The 26914-nt window shown below is 59.3% G+C and overlaps 2 protein-coding genes across 3 annotated transcripts; one reads left to right on the top strand and one right to left on the bottom strand.

The window, feature by feature from the left end:
• The first annotated feature begins 288 nt into the window (after positions 1-288).
• CDH15 (cadherin 15) lies at positions 289-19166 on the top strand. Of its 2 annotated transcripts, XM_026004895.2 has the most exons (14): positions 289-513; positions 6610-6768; positions 6973-7128; positions 8066-8210; positions 12750-12910; positions 13702-13830; positions 14282-14467; positions 15156-15409; positions 16148-16290; positions 16454-16690; positions 16881-17120; positions 17257-17393; positions 17571-17726; positions 18621-19166. In XM_026004895.2, exons 1-14 carry the CDS (start codon positions 472-474, stop codon positions 18819-18821), a joined length of 2346 nt encoding a protein of 781 aa, XP_025860680.2. In that variant the 5' UTR covers positions 289-471; the 3' UTR covers positions 18822-19166. The 2 variants fall into 2 exon arrangements, with proteins under 2 accessions (XP_025860680.2, XP_072587422.1); XM_072731321.1 differs by lacking the exon at positions 6610-6768 and having other exon boundaries at positions 311-513.
• Positions 19167-19326: 160 nt separating this feature from the next.
• Positions 19327-23700, bottom strand: SLC22A31 (solute carrier family 22 member 31; the record flags this gene model as incomplete). The annotated part of the gene is made up of 8 exons (XM_072731322.1): positions 19327-19739; positions 20000-20111; positions 20799-20909; positions 20992-21137; positions 21325-21493; positions 21792-21946; positions 22046-22149; positions 23335-23700. Coding segments are annotated over 8 exons (1473 nt in total), but the record flags the coding sequence as incomplete, so codon positions are not given.
• Positions 23701-26914: the final 3214 nt, after the last annotated feature.

Here is a 26914-nt window from a genome sequence, read left to right as displayed (position 1 = left end):
CCCAGGCCCCGCCCTTGACTCCGCCTCCTACTCCCCCACGCAGTGCTGTCACTCAACCGCGGGCCCCGCCCCTCGCCCCTGCTCCGGCCCCGCCCCTCGCCCCTGCTCCACCCCCGCACACGTGCTGCCGCTCAGCCCAGGCCCCGCCCTTCGCCCCGCCTGCTCCGCCGCATCCGTGCTGTCACTCAGCCTCAGGCCCCGCCCACAACGCGCCCCGAGCTGCCGCTCAGCCCAGGCCCCGCCCTTCGCCCCGCCTGCCCCGCCGCATCCGTGCTGTCACTCAGCCTCAGGCCCCGCCCACAACGCGCCCCGAGCTGCCGCTCAGCCCAGGCCCCGCCCCCGGAGCACACGTGCTGTCACTCACTTGCTCCCCCCACCCCCCGCCGCCCGCACACTTGTGCTGTCACTCAGCCCGGGTTGTGTCCGAGCAGGAGGCCGCCGGCCGGACACTCGGTTCTGCTCCGCTCGCCCATGGACGTCGCGCTCCTGCTCGCCCTCGGGCTGCTGGCCCAGGTAAGGCGTCTGGCCGCGCGGGTCGCCTGCCCCCTGCCCCGTGGGGTCGGTGTCTTCCAGCGGGACGCTCCGGGAGCCCCGTGCGCGGAGTAGCCATAGGTGGTGCCCGGTGGGCAGCTCTTTGCAGGGCGCTTTGGGTCCCGCGGCCGCCCCGCCTGGACAGCATGGGGAGCCCACCAGCCGACCCTTTCCCCGAGGAGCGGCTGGCCACCCTGCCAGGGAGAGGGGAGCAACAGGAGCACCCCCCCAAACCCCACCAGGAGCCTGCAGACCGCTTTCTCTAGGGACACCCCTGCTGAGCTGGCATATGACCCTGGTCAGCCTTGGCAGAACTGGAGACACCCCACCCTGTGCCCGCCAGCAGCGGCAGCGCTGGAACCCTCTGTCCCTTGGGGGTGCTCTGGAGCCAGGCCCCTGGCACTTACGGCCTTGTCGCCCCCACAATCCTGGCCTGTGCCCGGTTCCCTGGTCCTTCTGATGTGGGAGTGGGTGGGTAGGAGGAAGCCCAGGCAGCTGCCCTCCTCCCCACCATGGGCACCCCCTGGGGGGGGCATGTCTTACACTCTGGGCCAAGGTGGCCCTTTGGACCAAGCACTAGTCTGTGCCTTCAGAGACAGGGCTAAGTCAGGGTCATAGGCCAGGGGCCACTGTGCAGAACACAGGAGCTTAGTTCTCCCACGCTTGGCGGGTAATGAGCATGAGGGCTGAGCCTGTGCATGCCCCCAGGTGATGGCTCCTACAGTGCCAGACACTGGCAAGGAGAACCAAGTTTCCCGGTGCCCACTCTGGGGGCTTTTTGACACCCTGCCCCGACTCTCAAAAAGCTATGGCTGGAAGCCAGCTGGACCCCCTGCCCACAGCTCCAGTCACCTCCACCCCTGCCTTCAGCCTCCCACAGTGGCCTGCCTGGGCCTGGGCTGCCCATGTCCAGCTGGCTTAGCACAGCCTGGCTGCCCCAGCCCGCACTCCTCCAGCTCTCTGCTGGAGGCCACACCGTACAGGGGTCTTCTGGCCTCCCACCCCCACAGGGCCCTATGCCCCCCCCCCACACATTGGGGACCATTCCAGAAGGCTGCACACCTCCCACACCCCCTCCCCACTTAGTGTAGGAGCAGCAGTCCACCCCCATCCTGCTCCTGGAGAGCTGCATCTTTGGGTTTGGGGTGTTCACCTTTCACCAGGTCCCAGGAGAGCTCTGCTGTGGGGAGAGAGGAGTCCCCTCCCAGATTCCTCTCCCTTCCTTGGGACTATTACAGAGTGACCACACACACAGGGACATACACAGGCTTTATGGAATTGGGGGAATTGGCTAATGGGGCTTGGCCTCTGGGGTCTTGCACTCTGTGTGGCTCAGATTAGCGCCAGTGCAAGGAGAGCTTCTCCAGACCCCTGAAATAGGTGTGTGTCAGGACCCTGCCCACCCCTCCCCCACCCGGCTCAGCTTTCACACTTTTGTCCTCTCCAGTCGAGTCACATGGCCGCTGATGGCTGCTCTTGGATACCCCTTCCTCCACCTCTGTGAGCCCCCAAGGCAGGCCAGCCTGGGCATGGCAGAGCTGTCTCTGCCCTGGGTGGGGGCCAGGGCCAGGACTCTGCATTGATCTGTTGCTTCGGGTGGCTTTGGACAAGGCACACCCCTCCCCTGCCTGTGTCCCCTTAAAATCTCAGCCCATGAGTTGAGTGTGTCCTTTCGGAGCTGGTCTCTGGTGGCTCCCTCCCCAGGCCCACAGTGTCCCTGCAGCCAGCCAGGCCTACCCCTGGGCCCCCACCCCACCTGAGAGTGGTAGAGGGATGGGGGAGCATGGATGATTCAGGGCAAGCCCATGCCTTGTGGGAGGGGATCCAAGCCTGGAAGGAAGATGAAGCAGTAGCTGTTCCCCACCCCCACCCCCAACTCTGCCAAGTGTGGAGACCCCTTAGGGGGATTGGGACAGGACCTAGAACAGGAAATCAGCAGCAGACGGAGGCTGAGGCCACGTCTGCCAGTATTGAGAGGGGTCACCGTCCCCATGGTAGTGTGATGGTAACCCAAGCAGCAGAGGGCAGTGGCTCCTGGACCACTGTGCTGAGCCCCTGCAGCGGGGGGAGCAGACTGGCCACACAGCTGCTCCTTCCACTTGCCCCGTTGCTTCACCCCACACCCCCCTCCTTGGGAACAGCAGCTGCAGGGGGATGCTGGGGCCACCGGGGACCAGGGGAACAGCTGGGTCCGTTCCTGGCATGCCTGATGCCTGCCAGGCCATCCAGGAACGGGGTGGTCCGGATTCCAGCCTGGGGGGAAGGGGCTCGGGCCTGGGAAGCTGGTGGGGAGTGCAGACCCCACCCACGGTGTTCCACCGGGCTACAGGCTTCCCACCTGGTTCCTAGAACCCCAGAAACCCAGAGCCGGAAGCTGTGTTGGATGGGCGTGTAGAATTAACCCAAGAACGTCTCCCTCGAACCCCTTTCTGCAGCTGTATTTTGTAAGATTTGCCAGCTACCCCGATAGAAAATGTTCCCTTCCTCGCCTTCAGTCACGACACAGCAGCAGCTGGGGCTACAGACATGAATGTCCACCCAAGCTCAGGCTTTGGGCTGCCATCTGAATCCTAGCGGCGGTGCTAGGGAGCCGCAGGGGCCGGCAGTGCCAGGAGATAGAGCAGGAGCTCCTCAGTTTATACGCAGCCTCCCCAGTCAGCAGCTTCTGTACCCGGGGTGGCCACCCAGGGCAGGTGAGCATCCCACCTTCTTCCTGGCTCCTGGGAGACTAGGCTGTCCCTTCTAATTCCTTTTTCTGAACCCGCCAGGGGCTGGTGGAGAGAAGCAGAGAGCTGTGTTGGCCGCACACAAGCAGAACAGGTTTCCTACGGGGGGGGGTGGTGGGAGCTTTATTGCTCAGGAGCCATTGGGGTTGGGTGTGGGGGCTGGGGTGGGCCCCATTGAGGGGACAGTGGCCCCAGCATTTCTAGGGCTTGCACACTACCTTCTCGGGTTCGTGGTTAAGAGGAAGGCCGAGGATGAGCATGGGGGTGTCATTGGGCATTGTTTGGGGGAAATGTGCCCATGATGTCCATGGGTTCTGGCCCAACTTGAGGTACAGCAAGGGTGGGCGGCACAGGTGAGCCCAGGTCCACTCCATGGTGTTTTCCATGATGGATTTCGTTGCCCATATCCCAGGGGTCTGTGTGAGCTGGCTTTGTCCTGGAACCAGATGTCCCATGATCCCCCAGGCGGCTCCAGGCCTCCCCCAGCCAGCCACGTCTTCTGGGAAGGGGATGGTAGGAGGGCAGAGACTAGCTGAGCAATACCCCGGACAGCCGGAAGTGGGCTGCGGCCCAGCCCAACCACCCCACCCACCACAGCCTCTGATCTGGGCGGGGGGCCACTGCCAAGGCTCTGTGGCTTCTGCTGACCTCCTGAACTTGGGCCGTGGACAGACTGGGACCCGGGACTCCCAGGCTCTGCCACGACCACACTGGCCCCACACCACACTGGCGGGCATCCTGGAATGTCAGCCAAGGCAATTGGCTGAGGCCAGGGTGGGAGGCAGCCAGAGGCTCTATAGTGGGCTGGACAGGGGGGAGAGTGTCCCTTTCTGTTCCCCCAAGGGTCAGATCAAGGGCTGTCTGCAGACTGTCCTCTGCCCACCTGCCCCAGTTCTCTGCATTCCCATCTCCTCCATGCTGCGGCTGCACTTCCTTAAGAGCAATAGAGGTTCAGATGCTGGTTCCCTGTGGCCCCGGCTCCCGTGCTCTCTGGCTGTGTGGGCTTGAGTAGAATGCTTGGCCTCTCTGAGCCCTGCTCTGGGGAACTGAAATGAGTGCCACCTCCCATTCCTAGGGGCTTGAGGGCTGAGGGCCAGGGGAGGGGACCAGAGAGGATACAGGGTCCATGCTGTCCTCAGGGTACTCAGGAAGCAATAGCATGAAGACCAAGGCCAGCAGATCTCCATCTGGCGGGAACACCATGCTGACCTGGAAGTGGTTTGTACTCCATGATTTTGGCAGTAAGCCCCCACTGCCCGAGGCAGGCTTGGGACCAGCGCTGCCATCTGTCAGGCTGTGCATGGCCCGGGGGCCCAGCCAGGACCTCTGTCCTTTTTGTAAACCAAGTTCAGTTCACAGCTACCTGGATCCCAGGCCCCTGTGAGGGAAATGCCCCTGGGATTTCAGATGAGAAGGCAGAGGAGGATTCCAGGAGGGAGAAGATGGCCTGAGACTAGAAGGAGAGAGCAGTGGTCACTTGCACATTATTGCTGTTGTGACCACAAAGTGCACCCGCCTTGGGCATGGAACACAAAGCCGGCTGGGTGCTGGGAGGCCGGGGAGAAGAGTGCAGGCAGTGGGGCACATACAGGCACCTCCTCCCTGCCCCTGCCCATCCCACCCTAAAGCACCCCCTTCACTAGTCGCTGATGCTGCAGCCTCAGGCCACTAGGCCACCCCATCCCTGCTCATCCCTCTGTGGACTGTGTGGCTTAGGGCAGCGGCTGGGGCTGAGCTCAGGACATTGAAAGGGCAGCCAGGGAGCATGCCCCCCTCAGAGGTGCCCTGGGAGCCACCCTCTCCACCTTAGCTAGGAGGGAACCCCCCCCCTCGAGAAGGGCCCAGGGGCCTGGAGACCCTGTGTGGGGCCAGAGAGCTTCTAGGGCCATCAGAGTACCAAGGGCGGGTGTCTGGGGTGGTGTCCCCTCTGCCTGCTGCCAGCTGGCCTGCCGGGGCTTGGGCTTGGGGAGGGGCAGGGCGGGGGCAGCTGCAAATGCAGTGTTGTGGGGGTGGGCATGAGCAGCCTTGGAGGGAGCATTGCTCACATTCTCCTGCAGCCAGAGCCAGCTGGGTCCAGCAGGTGACCAAGCACCCTCCCCCAAACCCTACCCCAAGCCCACTCAGACCAGCCAGCGCCCTGTTGAGGATCCTGGTGCAGAGACCCCGTGTTTAAACCAAGGCCATCCCAGGAAACTAGGGATGTGCTTGAGGGGCTGCTGCCAGCTCTGCCCTTAATTGAGGGGTAGGTTGGGTGCTTTTTCCAGGCCTCGGTCTTCCATCTGTGCTGTGAGGGTGGTACTATCTGTCGTCACCACAGGGAGCTGGCAGTGGGTCTCGAGGAGGTGCCCTCCTCCTGTCATGCTCCTCAATGGCCCTGGTTCTGAGCCCACAGCCTGGCCCAGGGAAGGGCCAGGGAGTGTCTGCAAGCCCCCCACCCTGCCCCCAGGGTAGAGAAGGGAGCTTGCTGCAGCATGCCCCCCAGGCACCACAACTTGGGCGGACTGCGTCAAGCAGGGCAGCTCAGTTCCCTGGGCAAGTGGAGAGGAGGGAGGAGCAAGCCTGGGGCCTGAGGTTTCTGGGGTTCAGGAGCCAGAGTATTGCTCCATGGGTCAGAGAATAGAAGGGGGGGGTAGTCCCTGGCTTTATTGTCCAGTCCCCGTGCCATAGGCCATCCTGAGAACTCTGCCCCTGGCTGACCCCTGGACATCAGAGCTGAGTCTTCATTCCCATGGAACAGTGGGGGGTGGGGGAAGCCATGTGGGGACTGCCCCTGGGGACCCCTGTAGATCCTCCAGGAATGCCTGCCTCCTGGAAGCTTCACAGTGTGAACCCCACACCCTCCCGCACAGGCGGCCTGTCCCCTCTCTGCAAACAAAAACCTTGGCCTGGTTGCCTTGACCAGCCATTGGGAATGGAAGCCATGAGGGGGTCTCTGTGGCTGCTTATCACTTCCCCTTCCCCACCCACCCAGGTCCAGATGAGGAAGGGGAAGGGAGCCCCCCCCCCCTCCGGATCCAGGAGCTCCCTTCCCCCTGCTCCTGTTCCCAGTGGCTGCCTTGCTTGTCACTCTGCTTCCCTCTGCTCCTGAGCACTGTGTGCTCCCCAAGCCCTGGTGTAGCCTCCCGTGGGCCACCTGAGGAGGAGGGTGCCGCGTTCCTCCCAGCCAATCAGCAAACATTCACGGGCCTGAGGCAGGGGGACAGGAGACAGACCCAAGGTGTTGGGAGCTCCCATGGCTGTGAGTGAGCTCAGGGCGCCCACGGGGCCAAGGTCCAGGTGGTTGGCATCTCTGAGGCCTGGCGCACAGGGTTGCACGCTGTGTGACTGACAGCTGTCTCTGCCTTTGTTGTAGAGCCTGGGCCCGTCACTAGGGGTCCCTGGGCGGAGGAGGCTCAGTACCCTATACCCCTGGCACCGGGCAGTGGTGTCCGGCCGTGTGCGGAGAGCCTGGGTCATCCCCCCCATCAGCGTATCCGAGAACCACAAGCGCCTCCCGTATCCCCTGGTGCAGGTGAGGGGCCGCAGGGCTTCACAGGCACAGCAGCGGCTGGGCTGTCCCCACTGGGTCCCCGGAGGTGTGGGCTGTAGAACAGGCACAGGGTCTGGGCTGAGGGTCTGGCTGCCTCCACCCCAGCTGGGGGAGGGGAGGCCAGGAAGAGGGGAGGGGCCCTGGCCTTTGGGGGCACCTCCCCCAGCCTGCTTCCTGCCCTCACAGATCAAATCGGACAAGCAGCCACTGGGCAGTGTCATCTACAGCATCCAGGGGCCCGGCGTGGATGAGGAGCCCCAGGGCGTGTTCTCCATTGACAAGTTCACCGGGAAGGTGTTCCTGAACGCCATGCTGGATCGGGAGAAGACAGACCGCTTCAGGGTGGGGCCCACTGGAGGGAGGGGTGCAGGAAGCTGGGAGCCTCCTTCTCCCAGGCTCCTGTCCTAGGGTGGGGGCATTGGGCCACGTGTCCTTTAGGAGGTAGGCACGGGAATTTGGGACAGGACCTGCAGCCCAAAGGTGTTCAGGGTTATATACCCATTTAACAGATGAGTGTGAACAAGCTGAGGCCACAAGGAGATGGGGCTTGGTCTTGCCAGATGGGGCAGCCTACAGGCAATGGTGAGGTCTTCACCGCCTCCACCAGTTCTACCCACCTGGCTGCATTGGGTGGGAATGGGGTGTTGTGGAGGATCCCACCGGATGGCCACTCTCAGTGGCAGCTGTCCCTGGATTCTCAGGGGAAGGTGGCAGAGGACCCGCCCCTTGTAGGCCTGTGAGGTGTGAAACAAGGCTGGTGGGGAGGGAGATTAAGACCCACGCTGCTGGAGAGGCTCCTGAGGGCAGTGGACTCCCCTGAGTTCCCTTGAGAGTAATCCACCCTCCCCCAACAGCCTCTCCGGAACTGCTTTCACCTAGTCCTGGGGGAGGGGGCTTCAGATTTTGCTTCTCCTGTGCTCTAAATCTTCCTGCAGAACAGTCTTACGCTGAGTTAGCAGAGATCATGATTTTACCTGGAAATGACACCGCACCCGCTCTCCGAGAGGGTGGGAAGTGGTTTAATTTTAAGTTTCACGTATTAAGTTTCCAGAGGAGCCTAAACCAAGAGGGGACGCCCAGCCCGGTGGTTGCCTGCCGGCCGCTGTGGGAAGCAGGCTGTCTTCCGGGAGGTCTCATCTGCCATCCACATGCCATTTCTCCCGGGTTTAAGTGGGTTTTCCCAGCGGGACACCAAGTCTGCACTGTCCCTGTGCATAGCCCAGGGGAGCCACCAGGATCTGGGGAGCACAGCACCAGCCCTTGCCCTCTGCTTGGCTAGTTAAGGGCCTTTGCTCTGGACCTCGGAGGAGCCACCCTAGAGGAGCCCACGGACCTGGAGATCGTGGTTGTGGATCAGAATGACAACCGGCCTGTCTTCCGGCAGGAGGCATTCATGGGCCGGGTGCTGGAAGGTGCCGTGCCAGGTGAGGCAGAGCTGGACTGCCAGCGCCCACAGGCTGGGGGGGCGGGGGGGCCTCAGCAGAGGGGCTCTGAGTTGGTCAGAGGGTCCAGGGTTCCCTTCAAGACTTCTCTGTAATCCTTCAAATACTCTGAAAATAAGCAAACAGACTCCGGGAGAAGGGACTTTGCACAAGAGTCAACTCAAGTCACTTCCCATTTCACTATGGATTTTAAACTCCAGTGTCTTCCAAATCGCAGTGAGAGGATGGGGGGATGGCAGAGCTGGGGCGCAGATGCTGCTGCTCTGCATGGAGGTGAAAGCACCACAGGAAAGGAACTGCTCCGTGGATTTGGCGCATGCATGGTGCTCTAGCCAGCCCCTCTGTTGGGTTCCAGGGCACTTTGTCCCTCCAAAGGGAAATGCACCCCCTTAGCAGTCACCCCGCTCCTGGCTTCTCAGTCCTACATCTTGATCGCAAAGAACACACAACCTTCCCTCTTTCATGGGTCTTCACAGGATGGCCTTGCTGGCCTGATCTCCTTCTACCTAGTGGTTTCCTCCCTCTTTCCTTCCTACTCCCCGTCTGGTCAAGTCCCAGGCAAGCTGCACACCTGAGGCTTGGAGCTTGGACTCGGGGAGGTGGGCTCCTGCTTGGCTGCCTGGATATCTTTTATTTCACCTCATTTTTCGTGTTTTGAGACTTAAAGTGACAATCTTATTTTTTTAACTTCTTTTTTTTAAAAGACTTTTAAAAAAAGATTTTATGTATTTATTCATGAGAGACAGAGAGAGAGAGAGGGAGAGGCAGAGACATAGGCAGAGGGAGAAGCAGGCTCCATGCAGGGAGCCCAACAACGTGGGACTCGATCCCGGGGCTCCAGGATCACACCCTGGGCTGAAGGCAGCGCTAAACCACTGAGCCACCCAGGCTGCCCAAGACTTATTTTAAAGAGAGAGTGTGTGCGAGCACAAGGCGGAGAGGGAGAGGGAGAGGGTGAGGAAGAGGCTGTCCTAAGACTCTGGGCTGAGCCCACTCAGGCTGGATCCTGGGACCTCGATTGAAATTGCCACCTAATGGGATCCCTGGGTGGCGCAGCGGTTTGGCGCCTGCCTTTGGCCCAGGGCACGATCCTGGAGACCCGGGATCGAATCCCACATCGGGCTCCGGTGCATGGAGCCTGCTTCTCCCTCTGCCTGTGTCTCTGCCTCTCTCTCTCTCTCCCTGTGTGACTATCATAAATAAATAAAAATTAAAAAAAAAAAAAAAGAAAAGAAATTGCCACCTGAACTGGAACCAGGAGTCCGGTGCTTCACCGACTGCGCCACACAGGCGCTCTACTACTTTTTATTTTGACATTATTTGAGACTTGCAAAAAAGTTGCAAAGAATTGCAACAGATGTGAGGTTTATCATGTTTGCTTTAAACTTTTTTCTCCTTCCTTCCGGCCTCCTTCCTTTCTGGAGTGCAGGTTGCACACCCGAGGCTCTCAGAATTGGCCCTAAGAACTTGGACATGGTGTAACCGTCAGTCAGGAAGTTATTGTGGACACGTGCTACCAGTTAGAGCGCTGCCTTCATACTCCTCTCAGGTCTCCGTTCTTGAGTCCCCATCTTTCCCGAGCGTCATCCACCATCTCAGGAGAGGCCCCCACACCCTGACCCGTTCTTTCAGCATGCTGCTAGGTGGTGGCCCCAGCATCTGACTGGCCACAGACCTGGTTTCTTGGCCACTGGATCATTGAGGATGGATTCCTTTCCTCCCCATCTTCTGTGTGTGATAGCACAGGAGAGAGGGAGGGACGTGGTAAACGTCTGGGAGTGCTGGCTGGCGGGTGCTGGAAGTGGTCTAGTCTGCAGCTAGGCTGGCCTGGCCTCTGCTGCTGCATTAGTGCAGCCGCCTGGGGCCTGTTGGTACTGCCACCTGAGTAACCAAGTAGCCATGCCCCCTCCTGGCGTGGCCACTGCCGTGTGGTCGGAGCATGGGCTCCTGGGTGTAGGACCTCCCAAGCACCTGAGCCTTTTCAGTGCGGCTGCATCAGGGTTCTGTCCCTCCAACTTGGAGCAGCGCCCTACCCTCCTCCCTCAGCCCCCACCATCGCCCAGAGCGTCTGTGGGGTCTGGTCCTCCTGCCCCAGCCTGTATGTGAGTGCTCCGGGGCCGGTGGGGAAGAGCTGAGCACGGGCACAGCCCCTCTGTGGGGGCTCCCGGGACCGTGAGCTGTCAGGCTCGTCCACACTCAGCCTTGGACCATCTGACCCGATTCCACCTGCTGTCTGCCTGCTCCACTCCACCGAAAGCTGAAGCCTCTTTATGGCCACCTCTCCTTAGGGACCGGACACATCCTGCACTTCAGTTTATTGGGTTACCCTGTGCCCTTGCCAATATGACAAGCTCAGAATAAGCATGATATTGTGCACCACCCGCTCGTTCCCATCATGAGGTCGGGACTATGTTCCTTGTCCACCTCCGAAGCCCCCACACCATTGCATTCCCCTTCATCTGCAGTGGGCACTTGCCTATTAGGCATTTAGGACGCTGATATTTTGTTTTCAACAAAATTTTGTTTTGCTAACGTACGTACAAACCATCCCAACCATCTTTAAGGAGACAGTTCAGGATATTAAATACATTCCTAATGTTGTGTAGCTGTCCCCACTACCCATCCCCATAGCTCTCCTTCTTTCCAAACAGAAACCCCGTCCCATTAAATCCCAACGCTCTCTCCCCTTCCCCAGCCCCTGGCTTCCCCCATCTACTTTCCACCTCTGTAAATCTGTCTCAGGACCTCATCAATGGAATCATGGTGCATTTGTCCTTCTGTGACTGGTCTGACTTCACTGGTCATGAGTGTCCTCCAGGTCTGTCCATAGGGTAGCACATGTGAGGATGTCCTTCCTTCTTAAAGCTGAATGATATTCCATTATATGGAGGGACCACATTTCACCTACCTTGTAGGTGGATACTTTGCTTTCACATGAATAACGTTATGAATGTGAGTGAGATACACCCAGAGAGGAGCTGCTGGGTCATACGGTGATTCTGTGAGTGACGGCCGCACTGTCTCCACGCCAGCTGCACCATCTCACATGCAACCAGTGATGCACAGGGTCCTGGCCTCTCCACATCCTTGCCAATGTTGATTTCCTGGATTTTTTTATAGTAGTCATCGTAACAGCCGTGAGCTGATGTCTTCTTGTTGTTTTGGTTTGCGTTTCCCTCAGGATGACTGATGTGGAGCATCTCTTCACGTTCTTATTGGCCATTTGTATATTTTATTTGGAGAAATGTCTCTTTAGGGCCTTTGCCTAGTTTAAAATTGTGTCGTGTTTTTGTTGTTGAGTTCTATGGGTTCTCTGGACACCCTGGATATTCCTTCACAGATACATGATTTGTAGATATTTTCTCCCATTCTGGTTTGCCTTTTTACCTGGTCAAGGGTGTCTCTGCTGCACAACATTTGAAAACATTCATGAGGCCAGTGTGTCATTTTGGGGGCCCGTACCTTGGGTGTCATATCCAAAAATCCATTACCGAATCCAGTGTTGTGAAACATTTGCCCTGTTTTCTTCCAAGAGTTTTACCGTTTTAGGTCTTGCATTTAGGTCTTTGACCTACTTTGAGGTAATTTGTGTATATGGTGTGAGGTTGGGGTCCAGCTTCATTCTTTGCCACATGGACGTCCAGCTCTTCCAGCACCATTTGTTTTGGTTTTTTTTTAAGATTTTATTTATTCATAGAGACAGAGAGAGAGGGGCAGAGACACAGGCAGAGGGAGAAAGAAGCAGGCTCCGTGCAGGAAACCTGACGTGGGACTCCATCCCGGGTCTCCAGGATCACACCCCAAGCTGCAGGCGGCGCTAAACCCCTGCACCACTGGGGCTGCCCATCTTCCAGCACCATTTGTTGAAAAGACCGTCCTATCCCCCTTGAATGGTCTTGGCACCCTTTGCCAAAAATTATTTGACCACACGTGTGTGGGGTTTTCCCCAGATTCTCTATCCCACTGGTCTGTGTGTCTGTCTTCATAGCCACAGCACATTGTTTTGATCACTGTACATTTGGAGTGAGGTTTGAAATCAGAAAGTATGAGTCTTCTAGTTTTGTTCTTTCTCAAGATTGTTTTATTTGGGTTTCCTTGAGATTCTATATGAATTTTAGAATGATTTTTCTACTTATGCAAAAGAAATGTCCTTGGGATCTTGATAGAGATTGCATTGATTCTGTAGATCACTTTGGGTGGTGCTGACATTTAACAATATTAAGTCTCCTGGGGTCTCTGGGCAGCTCAGTCAGGCATCCAGCTCTTGATTTCGGTTTAGGTCATGATCTCAGGGTCATAGGATTGAGCCCCACATTGGGCTCCCAGCCCACCAGGCTGTCTCCATGTCTGGGGGCACAGGTGTTAGCTCTCAATTACACATCTATCAGGCACCCCTGCCTCCTCCACATAGCACGAGGCAAAAGGTTCAAGGTTGTACAGGCTGCATGGGGGAGCTGTGAGACACATCTGAGGGGGCTGGCACCCGTGTACACCATTCCTGCTTGTCCCTGTCCTCACCAGGCACCTACGTGACCAGGGCTGAAGCCACAGATGCTGATGATCCGGAAACAGACAACGCAGCGCTGCGGTACTCCATCTTGGAGCAGGGCAGTCCCCAGCTGTTTAGCATCGATGAGCACACAGGGGACATACGCACCGTGCAAGTGGGCCTGGACCGGGAGGTTAGGCTGCCAATACGCTGGCACACATGCTGGGGGCCAGGGCAGCCACTGTCACATCGGCCTGTCTCTGCCCTTGTTAGTCCCCTAGGCCCCAATGGGGGCGGCTCATTTCCAGTTGGGACCCTCTTCCCAGGCTCCACCTGGCCCCCGAAGTCAAGGGCACCCCCCCTTGCTATAGACACTCATGATGGCTTTGGGCATATACCCAGCCTGGCACCGCTCTGCCTCATGGCTGGCTGTGCGGTGAGGTCCAGGGAGGCACTGAAGGGCCTGTGATGCCAGCCCCTTTGGGCTTCTTGGCCTTGGGTCGGGCTATGTGAGTGGCTCCATAGTGACCAGTTATGCTCTGCAGTAATGGCCACCCTTCTGCAGTCTTCCTCTGTCGGGACCCCTGCTGCCCCTCACTGCCAGGCTTTTGTGCAGCTGTGGCATCTCCGGGAATCCCTCCTTGGTTTCCCTGTGACCCCCTCCATGGCTCTGTCTGGTCACTTGCTGCATTGGGTGGTCTTCATTGGTCTGCCTCCCTCTCTGCCACTGGGTATGGCTCCACAGGGCAGGGACCCAGCTTGTCAGTGCCCCTCAGTGTCCAGCACTGCATGCAGGAAGTGCTGCATGTCCACCCTCGTCACTGACCTCTTACCCACTTTGGGCTGGAGCAGATCCTGGGGTTAGTGGTGGTGTCGTTAGACCCAGAAAGCCTGGGAGGGCTGCGCCCAAAGGTGGTGTCTCCTTGCCCTCCCCCAGGCCCTCAGGTGCCCCGGTTCCCTGACTGCATGTTGCTGTGCCCCCAGGTGGTCGCCGTGTATAATCTGACCCTGCAGGTAGCAGACATGTCTGGAGACGGCCTCACTGCCACGGCCTCGGCCATCATCACTCTGGAGGATGTCAATGATAATGCACCCGGGTTCACCCAGGATGAGGTGCTGCCACCATGCACAGCCCTGCTGGCCCCTGCTGGGGACTGCCCGCCCTTCCTCAGATTCCTGGCAGGGACAAGGGACTTTGTGGAGGGGTGGGAGGTTAGGAGTTTTGCAGAAGGAGCCCAAGTTAGAGTAGTTGCTCGTGAGCACATAAACAGCACGAGAAGCTGGGAGATCAGCCCCAGGGGACCCCTCTGTGGCCCTTGGGCAGCAAGAGGGAGTCTTCCCTGCACCCCTGCCATGTGGGAGGGAGCAGTTGGCCCTCCCCTCCCAAAGGCAGCACACAGGGTGCCTGGCATTCAGCTGAGCCCACAGAGGGGGCTTTGACTCACCAGGAGACAAGGCCAGGAGGCTCCTAGTGGGTGGGACAGGGTGAGGGAGGGCATCCCCTCGCGGGACCGTCTCCCTGCCCCCGACAGCCCCAGCAGTAATGAGGTCTGGGCTCCCACAGTTCTTCATGGAGGTCACCGAAGCTGTCAGCGGAGTGGACGTGGGGCGGCTCGAGGTGCAGGACAGGGACCTGCCAGGATCCCCCAACTGGGCAGCCAGGTTCACCATCCTGGAGGGCGATCCCAAAGGACAGTTCACTATCCGCACAGACCCTAAGACCAATGAGGGCGTGCTGTCAGTGGTGAAGGTGAGTGGGGAACCCCGTGTGGGGCATCCTTGGAAAGAACTGGATGCTGGGGGAGCCAGCAGTGCTGGGGCTCTAGGCTCAGGCCACACGGACCCCTGGCACCCCCATAGCCTGTGTGTTGTTTGTGCAGCTGTGCCTCTTCGGGTGGCAATGTGTGTAGATACAGAGCACACCTGTGTCAGCCTTGGGGAGGAACCTGCACACGCACAGGGACACAGGTATATTCAGATACTGAAGCATGAAGAGCTTTACTGCAGGGCTGGCCAGCAGTCTGCAAAGTCCTCTGTCCACAGGAAGTTTCAGGTCTGCTCGGTGACTTTGGGCTACGCACGGGACTCACTGGGGTCAGCTGATTATAGAGGTTAATTTAACCCCGCTATCAAACACCTTCTCCACAACACCCGGATAAGCGCTGCTCGAGTCACTGGGAGGACCACCTGACCAAGTGACACATAGAGCTGATGATGTAATACCTAACAAATTCAGTTTGAATGATGAGTATTTATTGTTTTTACATAATTCTTTGTGCCTTTTGGTCCTGAATCATTTTTATTTTCCAGAGCTGAAAAGTAGAAGGGAAAGGAGAGACACAGGGGCAGTGTACCCTTGTGGGGGCCTCACCTTGCCCCGTGGCTGCCTCTGGGGGTCCTAGTCCTGAGGACTTCCCCCTCTGCTTCTCCCTCTCCAGCCCCTGGACTACGAGAGTTGTGAGCAGTACGACCTCAGAGTGGCAGTGCAGAACGAGGCCCCCTTACAGGCGGCTGCCCCCAGGGCCGAGCGGGGCCAGGCCAGGGTCAGCGTGCGGGTGCAGGATGTTAACGAGGCTCCCGTGTTCCAGGAGAACCCATTGCGGACCAGCCTGCCAGAGGGGGTGCTCCCCGGAACCCCCGTGGCCACCTTCTCTGCCCAAGACCCTGACACAGAGCAGCTGCAGAGGCTCAGGTGGGGGACCCCCGGGGTTGGGGGCCCCAGGGGTAGGAGGGAGGGAGCTACAGGCCCATTTGTCTATTTCCCAGCCAGATCCAGGAGCACAGTTGGGTTCCCATCAGTACTCTGGCCAGTGGGCAGAGGGCTCATCTGCCTGTGTACACCCCTGAGGGTCCATGCATGTGTGCATGTTGGGGTGAACTTGTGCCACACAGCAGGGCTAGGCTCTAGCTGGCACATGCTCATGACACCTATCTGTCCTAGCTAGCCTCTGAGCACCCAGCTCTGCCCATCCTGCTGAGCTGATGATCCCATGGGGCTAGCAGTTCACAGTTTGGATTTCACCCCCGGCCCTGCCCCTGTGCACCCATGTCTGTCTCCATGGTGTCCATGTGTTGAAAGGTTGTGCTGTGGCATTGAGTGACCATGGGGTCCTGAGGTCCTGGCCCCAGGCCTCAGTCTCCTTATCTGTCAATTGAGACAGAAAACACCAGCTCAAGGCAGTTGGGACACTAGTGTCAGAGGTGCACACGTGTGCAAGTGGAGAATGTGCACAGGTGTGCATGCATATGTGTGGGATGTGTGTGTAAATGCATGTGGAGGACGTATGTGTGTGCACTGTATATGCAAGTGTGGGAATGTGTGTGAGTGTACTGTATGTGTCCATGGATATGCTCATGTGTGTAAGTGTGCCCATACCCTCAGGGGTCCTGTGTAAGCTCAGGGCCACTCTGTCCCCTCCTCGGCCAATAGCTACTCCAAGGACTACGACCCAGAGGACTGGCTGCAAGTGGACAGAGCCACGGGTCGGGTCCAGACCCAGCGAGTGCTCAGCCCAGCATCACCTTTCCTCAAGGACGGCTGGTACAGGGCCATTATCCTGGCTTGCGACGATGGTGAGGGCCAAGCCTGTGCCTGGGCTCCCGGGCTCCCGGGCTCAGGCTGGGCACCCCTGTCAATGCCCAGGGCTGAGAGCTATGCGCTCCCAGGGGCGGACATCTAGGGTGGGCGGTCTGCTCTCGCAGAGCAAGGAGTCCACCAGGCCTGTCCTGCCCGCAGCCTCCCCACCCCGGACAGCCACTGGGACCCTGTCCGTTGAGATCCTGGAGGTCAATGACCATGCCCCTGAGCTGTCCCTCCGATCTGGTAGCGTGTGCAGCGAGCCAGGTCAGGGCTCTGGCCTTCTCCTGGGGGCCACAGATGAGGACCTGCCCCCCCACGGGGCCCCCTTCCACTTTCAGCTGAGTCCCCGAGTCCCAGAGCTTACCCAGAACTGGAGCCTCAGCCAGATTAATGGTGAGTTCCCCCAACCACACTCCTGAGGGCCCAGACCTGAGATGGGGTGGGGGGCAGCGACTCAACACTGTGGTCCTGCTGGTTCCCACTGCAGGGCATTCTCTGGCAGGGTGGGAATTGGTACTCCCAGTGAGCAGATGGGGAGACTGAGGCCCCAGAGCCCCCTGCTGACCTCGAGCGCCTTCTGCAGTGAGCCACGCGCAGCTGCGGCTGCGACACCAGGTCCGGGAGGGTCTGCACCGCCTCAGCCTGTTGCTCAGAGACTCAGGGCAGCCGCCCCAGCAGCGTGAGCAACCCCTGAACGTGACGGTGTGCCGCTGTGGCAAGGATGGTGCCTGTCTGCCGGGGGCCACTGCCCGGCGGGCAGGGGGCGCGGGCGTCAGCCTAGGTGCCCTGGTCATCGTGCTGGCCAGTGTCATCCTGCTCCTCCGTGAGTGCCTGCGTGCAGACACCTGCTGGGCTCTGGCCTCGCCCCTCGCGGCCCCGCCCCACCCCCAGCCCCGAGTCCAGCCTCAGCTCGATGGCCAAGCACCCACCTCCTCCTGTCCACCCCCTCCCCCTCTCAGTGCTGGCCCTGCCAGTGGCCCTCGTTGCAAGGTCCCGGCAGCAGTCTGGCGACAAGGGATTTCTGCATGGGCTGCAGGATGACCTGCGTGACAACATCCTCAACTACGATGAGCAAGGGGGCGGAGAGGAGGACCAGGTGAAGGGAGGGTGTGGGGGGAGGTGGTCGGGAGGGTCCCCAAGGAGCCCAGCCTGTGGGCCGTGCTCCAGGAGGGGCAGGGCCCCCGCTGGCCTGCAGGTCCTCCTAGGTCCTCCCTGCCAGGCACCCCCCACCCACCTGGTGATTGGAGCTGAATGCCACCTCCTTCGTCCCCAGGATGCCTATGACATCAACCAGCTGCGCCACCCGACAGAGCTGGCAGCTCTGTGCCGGCCACCAGTGCGCCGAGATGCCCCGTTCAGCCGAGGGCGCCCCCAGGCCCCCCGCGTGCTGCCCAGCAGCCCTGCTAATATTGCTGACTTCATCAATGATGTAGGTGCTCCTGGGGTGCACAGAGGGGGGTGGCGGCAGGGGGACATGCTGTAGCCCTTGTTGTGCATGTGGTAGGGACCACCTGTGTGCACACCTCACTGGACCCTCAGGACATGCACCATTGATGGAGAGCGGGTCCAGTGCTGGGGACCCTGGCTGAGCTGCTGGGGGGCTCAGGAGGATCTGAGGGCTGAGTGAGGCTGGGGAGGTGAGGAGACCACAGACACAAAGCCCTGGGAGAAGAGGAAGCTGCCTCTCCCTGCAGCAGATCATGCTGGGCCTGGTTGAGCTGAGGTACCCTGGGGCTGGGGGTGCTGCTGCCTGTCGAATATAGGCACCCCATGGTTTGTCAAGACGCAGCATCAAGGAGTTCCTGCACTCAACACAAGAGATGCCCAGAACACATGAAACCCAATTGGGTGGGCTGTAGAACACATGGGCACCTGTCACTATATCACCTGCCACACTCGCTGGCACAGTAGGTGCAGTGGTTCAGAGAGAGATGCCTGGACTGTGGCAAGCCCAGATGCAGGTCAGCGCAGGAGCATGTGTGCCCCTGTGAGGGGCAGTGCAGAGAGAGTGGGGACAGAACCATTGACCAAATCTTGAAAAGGGAGAAAGCAGGTAGTCTCACGCAGATGGAATGCTGGGGGTCTTGGTGTCCCAGCCCTAAGGCAGGAGAGCCACCCAGAGGAAAATTTCTCTTCAAATCCACATCCTGGGCAGGGTCTCCTCCTGGTCAGCGCTCAGCCCTCCTCTGCTCATCCGGGGGCCCCTCCGTTTTTAGGGTCCGTGTCTGTGCCTGGGGCTGAGCTTGACCTGTGTTATAACCTGAGAGGTGGAGGGTACCCGGGGGTGTGTGCAGGGGTCTGAGCTCCCGGGGCCTCTCCACAGGGTTTGGAGGTGGCAGACAGTGACCCCAGCGTTCCACCCTATGACACCGCTCTCATCTATGACTATGAGGGGGACGGTTCTGTGGCAGGAACACTGAGCTCCATCCTGTCCAGCCTGGGGGATGAGGATCAAGACTACAGCTGCCTCTGGGACTGGGGTCCCCGCTTCGCCCGGCTGGCTGACCTGTACGGGCCCCCATGAGGGCTGGACTGAGGGCCAGGGAAGGGAGGGGCCTTTCTGCTGCAGATCTGTGCCTCCCCTACTTGCTGAGGGCACAGCCCTGGACACACAGGGCAGCCGTCATTTCTTGGGCAGCAGCCGTGAGGCCCAGCTGACTTGGCAGAGGCGGCCCGAGGGCCCCGTCCAGGCAGCCCGCTTCTGTGGGGGAGGACGGAGTCCAGGCAGAGCCTCACAGCCTGGAGGGCAGGAACAGACGGGGAACCAGATGACCCAGCTCTCTGCTGCCTCCCCCTCACACCGACCTCACCTTCCTGTGAAAGGAATCGGCCCTTCCTCACCAGCATTAAAAACCTGCTCTTCTCTCCAGTGTGGGTGGTGGTGACCTGCAGAGCCCAGCTCCTCCCACTACTGTCTGCTGTGGTGGCCTGACCCCATGGGCTGGGAATGGTGGCCAGGCTGTGGATGCCCTGGCTCGGGGTGGGCCCCGGGGGTGCGGCCTGAGGGAAGCAGCAGTGAGGACACCAAGTTCCATGGATGCTTTTATCTTCCACAGTGAGTGGTGGGTGCTCCCTGAGGAGCAGCGGCTGCAGCGGGGGTGGGGGAGCCCCCTCCATGGCCCTGGCTCCCGGTCAGCCCTCCTGGACCCGTGGCATCCCTGCCAGCTGGCGGGAGGCTTGCAGCAGTGGCAGGTGGTCCAGGGGAGCCCAGCAGGGGTGGCCCCCGTGGAGCAGGGACAGGCGGTCAGCGTCCTGCAGTGATGCAGGCAGTGGGTGGCCCCGGCTCTCAGGCAGCAGCAGGATGCACAGCAGGGCGAGGACGGCAAAGGACGCGAAGACTACGTGGTGCAGGAAGAAGCCGTGCCGGCCGTGCAGGTCGGCCAGGGGGGCAGCTGCCTGGCCCAGGAAGCCAGCCCCCAGCACGAGGCCCAGCCCGGCCCCTCTATGGGAGAGGGTGCCATGGGGGGCTTGCCAGGGATGCCCCGGGACAGGGGGGCAAGGCTGGGGGCTCCAGGGAGACCAAACTTTAAAGTGTGTGTGGAAAAAAGTTCTCCTCCCCCACCTGGAAATCAGAAACCTTTTTTTCCCTGGGAACTCTGCTCCTCTGCTCCCCTGCTCCCCTCTGTGACTAGTGTCCCCCAGGCCACCTGGGTGTGATGGGCCAAGCTGGGAAGGGGGCTGGCCCGGCAGCCAGCAGCTTACCTGATGACAGTGGGGAGCACCTCTGCTGCTAAGAGGCTACTGAGTGCAGACATGGCCTGGGAGGCCAGGAGGCCCAGGACAGAGAGGGACACCACAGTCCAGCCTGGCAAGTCTGGGGACAAGGAGAAGGCTCCCACACTACCCAGGGGCCTAGTTTCCCAGCCCTACACTGCACCCTGTGCTGGGAGGACAGGGGGTCAGGCATTCAGCTGCCACCGACTTGAACCAGACCCTTATATGGAGCCCCTTCCGGAGGAGCCTCTGGGCACTTTAACTCTTTGGGTGTCAGTTTCTCCGGTTTCACAGTGGGGACATGAATGGGGTAAGCAGCACAGTTTTATCACAGCACTCTGGGCCTCTCTTGGGGGCCCACGAAGGGGCCAATCCCAGGACCCGTCCCCCACCACCACCAGTCAGACCTCCGCAGCCTGCAGGGCCCCACATTCACACTGGGTCCCAGCAAGGAGCAGCAGGGATGCCAGGCCCATGACCAGGGTGCCCAGCAATAGGACCGGGCGTCACCCCCAGCGGTCCCCCATGAGCAGCAGCAACAAGATGGCTACGGCCTCCAGGCCAGCACCCAGGAAGTAGGGCTGGTAGAAGGCAGGCTCCCTTGGGATCAGGCTGTGCAGGAAGCTGGCTCTGATGCCCCCACAGATCAGCCTGAGAGGGAGGGGGAGAGGGAGGGCAGAGTGATGGCCCAACCAGGACAGGGGACTCCAGAGACCAAAGACCCACCCTGGGAGGAAGGCTCAGACACCGTCAGCCCACCCACCCATGCCCTCCTGTCCTCACGAACTGAAGCCCAGGATGAGTCCATCTCTCCAGGCGACACAGGTGTGCCAGAGCTCCAGGATGGAGTGGTATTGGGGCTGAGGGCTCCCTGCACCCAGCATGTCCAGTTCTGTGGCTCCAGGGACAGGAGGGGGCTCATATGAGGGGCTGACCCTCCTCCAGGACCCAGTGCTCCCCTCTCCTGGCTGGAGCATTACCTGTAGCCAGGGAGCTCTCCTCCTCCGGGCTGTCCTCAGGGTCCTCACCCCCAGCTTCCGCCAAATGCCACAGGATCCTCCGGGCTCGGGCTGGCTGTCCTGTGGCTAGCAGCCAGCAGGGAGACTCAGGGAACAGGGCTGGGAACCTGCAAGTGTGGGGTGAAGATGCTCATGGGTCCTCTGTGCAAGGACGGCAGGGGCCAGGGGCCAGTGCCCCCTCCCAGGACCCAGGGGGTGAGGACAAGCCATGACTCTCCTGCCCCATACCCACATGCCGGTGCTGTACAAAGGTGCACGGGGAAGTGTTACTGAACTACCTACCACCATACTCACCCCCAAAAGAGCAGCAAGAGCCCCGTTACCAGGGCGCTCAGCCCCTGCAGAAGGCGCCAGTCCTGTGCGAGCAGGGCTAGGCCCGGCAGCAGCAGAGTGCCCAGCACCGAGAAGAGGCCAGCTGCCACGGAGAATACCAGGCGGTTGGGGGGGTCACACAGCTCCAAGCCTGGGCAGAAACAGCCTGAGACTGAGGCCCCTCGGGAGAGCCGCCCTGCCCAGGGCTGTGGGGGACTAGTCCCTAACCTATGGTGTCTGAGGCCAACCCCAGGTACTGCCTCCTCCAGTGACCGGAAATGCCGGCCGACAGCAGAGCTCCCAGAACAGAGTGCCCCTCCCGCCCTCTCAAGAAGGGCCCTCAGTGAGTGCCAGAGGGGCCTCCCACACCACCTGACTGGCCCCGCAGCTGAGCTGAGGAGGAGGCCTGGCCCGAGGAGCTGGCCCCAGAAGCACCCCGTGGTACTCACGAGCCACGTAGAGGGCAAGGGAAAAGCCTGCCAAGGCCCCCCCGTGCAGCAGCCTCAGAGCCAGCAGGGCAGGAAAGCTGGCAGCCAGGGCCTCACTGACCCCCAGGCCCATGGCCAGCACCAGGGAGGCCACGAACACAGCCCGACGTCCAAACCTGGGGCAGCAGGGGACACGTGCGGATGAGGTCAGGACAGCTCCGGGATCTAGCCAGACCCTGGAGCCTTGACAGGAGGGTGGCTGGGGCAGGACTCACCAGTCACAGCCCGTGCCCAGCAGGACGCAGCCCAGCAGCCAGCCTAGGAGGTGGCTCATCTGCTCCAGGGGTACCTTCCAGCCATCCTCACACACGAGATTCCACTGTGGGGGACGCCAATCACCTGTTGGCTGAGGAGGACCACCCTCCCCTTGCTGCAGTTCCCAGAATGTCAGGCTACCAGGGCTGGAGAGGTCAAGTCCTCTCTGGTGACGGGGGAACTGAGGCATGGGGGAAGGACTTGCTCAAGGTCACATGGCATATTCTTCTGATGCTGCGATGTGAACAAGTGCTGGTCTGAGCCCCCAGAGGGGGTGACAGGGGTCTCAGGACATCCCATGGAGACCCAAGTCTGCTATTTCTCTGGATAGGGTCCCACTCCCACACAGATGACCCAGGGCTAAGCTGTGCCCAGGGCCTCCAGGCCTTGCCCCCCCACCTCACTCCTTCAAGAATGACTTCCAGAGGAAGCTGCAGGGCTGTGCTCACCTGCTCTTCCTGAGGCGCCTGATCTCAGTTGTGCACTTCCCCACCCTCCCTTCCTGGTTTCTGCGCCTTCTCCCCAAATCTAACATATTGTCTTAAATGGTACTAGGTCAGAGTATGTTTATGTTAAAAACCGAATGCTCGTGAAAGCTGGTGGCTTGCTGACCAATCAGTCCTCCAACAAGAGGGCAGGTGCAGAGACAATGGGATGGAGGAAAAGCACCCCAACCAGTTTCAGGGCTCTGGGCAGGGATGCAGCAACCCTGTGCACCTTGGGTCAGTCAGGCTGTGGGGCAGAGGCCAGGAAGGGGCAGAGCTGGCAGGTCCAGCCCAAGGGCACAATGAGAGGGAGAGGGGCCTGCGAGGTTCCAACGGCCCCCTCCCCATCTCTTCCCACCCAGACCCCTGCGTGCCCCTCGGTTACCCCTCAGGTGGAAGGTCTCCTTTTCCCAAATGGATCTCTACTGGCTACCTTGACTCAAAGCCCTGTCTCAGGAGCCACCCCGACACCTACATAGCCCAAAGCAGGAGCTTTCTCAAGAGGTCGGCGGCACTGAAGTGGTGGCCCTCTCTGCTCAGACCTTCCGCGGAACTCCTCTTCCTGCCGGCCCTGGCAGTCCTCGGGCAGTAGGCTCTGCCCTTAGGCCTGGGGCCGCCCTACCTGGGCCTTTGCCACATCCTCTGACCTCCAAGCACGAGCCCAGCAGAGAGCCCCCAGCCCCAGCGCAGGCGAGGAGGGGGACAGAAACAGGGGGGCGGGGAGGGGAGCGGGGGAGGGGCGCGCTCGCGCGTCGGGGTTGCACCTGGGTCACGGGGCTCCGCAGTAGGCCGGCGGGCAGCGCGTAGTGCCAGCCGCGCGTGCAGGGCCGGGTCCCGTTGGGGTAGCGCAGCAGCAGGCAGGGGCTCAGGGCGCCCGAGGGGCCCAGGCGGGGGACACTGGCGGCCAGCAGCGCGGGTCCGCGGAGGGCGCGCAGCGCGGGGGCAGCAGCGCGAGGTCCGGCCGGCAGTGGTGGGCGGGCGGCGCGGTGAGCAGCGGCTCGGAGCCCAGCGCCAGCCCCAGGGCCACGCACGGCAGCCACGAGGCGGCGGCCAGCACACGCCGGGCCCGGCCGGAGCGCGCCACCAGGGGCTCCCGCTCCACGGGCGTCCGTGCGCTCGGCCGACCTGGGTCAGCGTGGGAAGGGCGCGGGGCGGGGGCGGGGCCTGGGCGGCAGGGTAGGGGCGGGCGGGGCGGGCCGGGGGAGGCCCACGGCGCCCTCGTCCAGGCCGCGGGGGTGGCGGAGGTGGCGGAGGTGACGGAGGTGGCGGAGGTGGCGTCCAGCGCGGCCAGGTGGACGCCGGGAGTGGCCCTGGGGCGTGGCCTGCAGGGCTGCTCCGTGCGGGGGCCGGGTCGGGGGAGGGGCTTGGGGCAGAAGGGGCGGGGCCGGGGCGCGGCCGGGGTCGTCCTCGTGCGGGGGCGGGGCCGGGGCGTGGCCGGGGCGCGGCCGGGGGCGCTCAGGTGTGCTGCGGGGCCGGGGGCGCTCAGGTGTGCTGCCGGGCGAGGGCCGGGGGTCGCGGGGGCGGAGTGTGCTGTGGGGAAGGTGTGGGCTGGCTCGGGAGGCTCTGGTGGCGGCGGGGTTCTCCTATGCAGACTCCAGGTAAGGGGCGTTGACCTTCGCGTCTGGGTGTGGCTGGGGGACAGGTGACGTTCACGGGACGCCGGGGTTCCCCGGCCCGTTTCTGGGTTTTGCGAAGACACGCTTCGGGGCACCGTTCCGCGTGTCGGAGCGTCCCTGGCTTTACAGACGTTCCTGGTGATGCGAAGCTCACAGTGTTCTGGTCACCGCGGGGGACAAGTCCCCGTCTGCCCCTCAGGGGCGCCTGCAGAGCGGGCCCTCGGGCTGGGACTCCGGCCCCGGTCGGGGCAGGGAGTGCCGCGTGCGTCACCCGTGCAGGTGCTCCCAGCCCGGTGCAGGTGTGCTCCACTTGGTGCAGGTGTACCCGTCGCTGCAGCGTGCGCTCGTTTCAGCGCACCTGGCACCGCCTTCTGGGTGCCCCGCCCCCTGCAGGTGTGCCCGCCGGTGCAGGTGTGCGGGCCAGAGTGACTCCTCCAGGAGTTATTAGCATTCTCGCCGCCGCCGCCGCCTGTCTCGCGGCTACAGCCCTCCGGGTTGCGGTGAGGCGTCCCCCTGTGCGGCTCCCCAGCGGCGGCTGCTATGAACCATCTCCTGTGCTTACTGGCCCCGGATCCCATTTTGGAGAAATTGTGCTGCAGATCCCATGCCTATTTTTACCTGCGTTGCTTGCCTTTTTGTTGGTGATTTTTAAAGTATTCTGTACATATTCTGTTTTATCGGATATATCGGATTTATCGGTTTTATCAGATTTAGGATTTTTATCGGATATAGGATTTACAAATATTTAAATATTTCCTTTAATCCTGTACGTTGCCATTTTACTTTCTTATTGCGTCCTTTGATGCAAAAAAAAAAAAAAGTTCAATTTTTTCTTCATGCTCATACTTTTGGCGTCATGTAAGAAACTATTACTAAAATCAAGGTTATGAATATTTGCTCCTGCCTTCTAAGCATTTTACAATTTCAGTTCTTAGATTTAGAGTTTTGATCCAATTTAATTTTTGCCTATGGTGTGTTTTGAAAAATTATTTATTCATGAGAGACAGAGGGGGGTGGCAGAGACAGAGGCAGAGACAGAGAGAGAAACAGGCTCCATGCAGGGAGCCTGATGTGGGACTCGATCCTGGGACCCCAAGATCATGCCCTGAGCAGAAGGCAGACACTCAACTGCTGAGCCACCCAGGCGTCCCTGCCTGTGGTGTTAGATGAGAGTCCAGCCTCATTGTTTTGCGTGTGGACACTTAGCTTGCCCAGCATCATTGGTTTAAACGCTTGTTCTTTCCCCACTGAATTCTGTGGGCATCCTTGAAGACACCACTTGTATGGTTATTGTCTGGACTCCCCATCCTATTCATAGGTCTGTATGTTTGTCCTCATGCCAGTGCCTCACTCTCTTGATAACTGTAGCTTTGTAATATGTACAGTGTGAGTCCTCCAACTCTGTTTCTTTTCAAGATTGTTTCATTTGGGAAAACTAGCAATTCCATATGAATTTTACAATCACTTTTTCTGTTTTTGTCCAAAAGGTCATGGGATATTGGTAGCGTTTTGCATTGAATCTATAGAATGCTTTGGGGATATTTGGAAATACTGCCATCTTAGCAATATTCAGTCTCCTTGAACACCAAATGTCTTTCCATTTATTGAGGTCATCTTTAATTTCTTTCAGAAGTGTTCGTGGTTTTGAGTATACAAGCCTTGTAGTTCCCTGAGTATATTTATTTCTAAAGTATTTTATTCTTTTTGATACTATTGTACATGAAATTATTTTATGTTTCCTTTTCAGATTGTTCATTGCTAGTGTGTAGAAATACAAGTGATTTTTAGAATACTGATGTTATATGCTACAATTTTGCCAAATTTCTCCCTCCCTCCCTCCCTGCCTCCCTCCCTTCCTTCCTTCCTTCCTCCCTCCCTTCCTCCCTCCCTCTCTCCCTCCCTCCCTTCCTTCCTTCCTTCCTTTCCTCCCTCCATGCCAGCATGAAGCCCAACCAGGGCCCTGAACTCTGGACCCTGAGATCATGACCTGAGCAGAAATCAAGAGTCAGATGTTTAACGGACTGACCACCCAGGCGCCCCTGAATTTCTTTATTAGCTCTGATGTTGTGTTTGTGGATTTTTAAAGGATTTTCTACGTGTAAGTGTTACCTACAATTAAGATACTTTTATTTCTTTTTCTGCCTATTGCTCCAGCCAGCACTTCTGGTATAATATTGAACAGAAGTGGTGAAAATGAGCATCCTTGTCTTTTTCTGATTTTAGGAGAGCTTTCTTTCACTACTGAGGATGATATTAGCTTTGGGTTTTTCCAAAGTGACCTTTATTATTTTGAGATATTTTCTTTCCATTTTTAGTTTAGGTGTTTTTATCATGAAATGAAATGATGTTGAATTATTTCCTTTCTTCTAGTAATGTGGCATATTACGTTAATTTTTATATGTTGAACCATCCTTGTATTCCTGGGTTAAATCCCACATGATGATGATGTCTAATCATTTTAATATGTTGCTGGATTGTATTTGTTAATATTTTCTTGAGAATATTTGCATCTATATTTTTAAGATACTAATTTATCTTTTTTTTTTCTTGTGATGTCTTTGTCTGACTTTGTTATTGGGATTATGCTGGTCTCACAGAATGAATTACAGGGTGTTCTTTCCTGTCATGTGGGAGAGTTTGGGATGGATTGATGCTAGTTCTTTAATATTTGGTAGAATTTATCTACAAAGACATCTGGTCCTGGGCTTTCCTTTTGTGGGATGTTGAT

This window comes from Vulpes vulpes, chromosome 12 (assembly GCF_048418805.1).
Source record: "Vulpes vulpes isolate BD-2025 chromosome 12, VulVul3, whole genome shotgun sequence".
Lineage (NCBI taxonomy): Eukaryota > Metazoa > Chordata > Mammalia > Carnivora > Canidae > Vulpes > Vulpes vulpes.
This window is presented reverse-complemented; position numbering and strand designations above follow the sequence as displayed.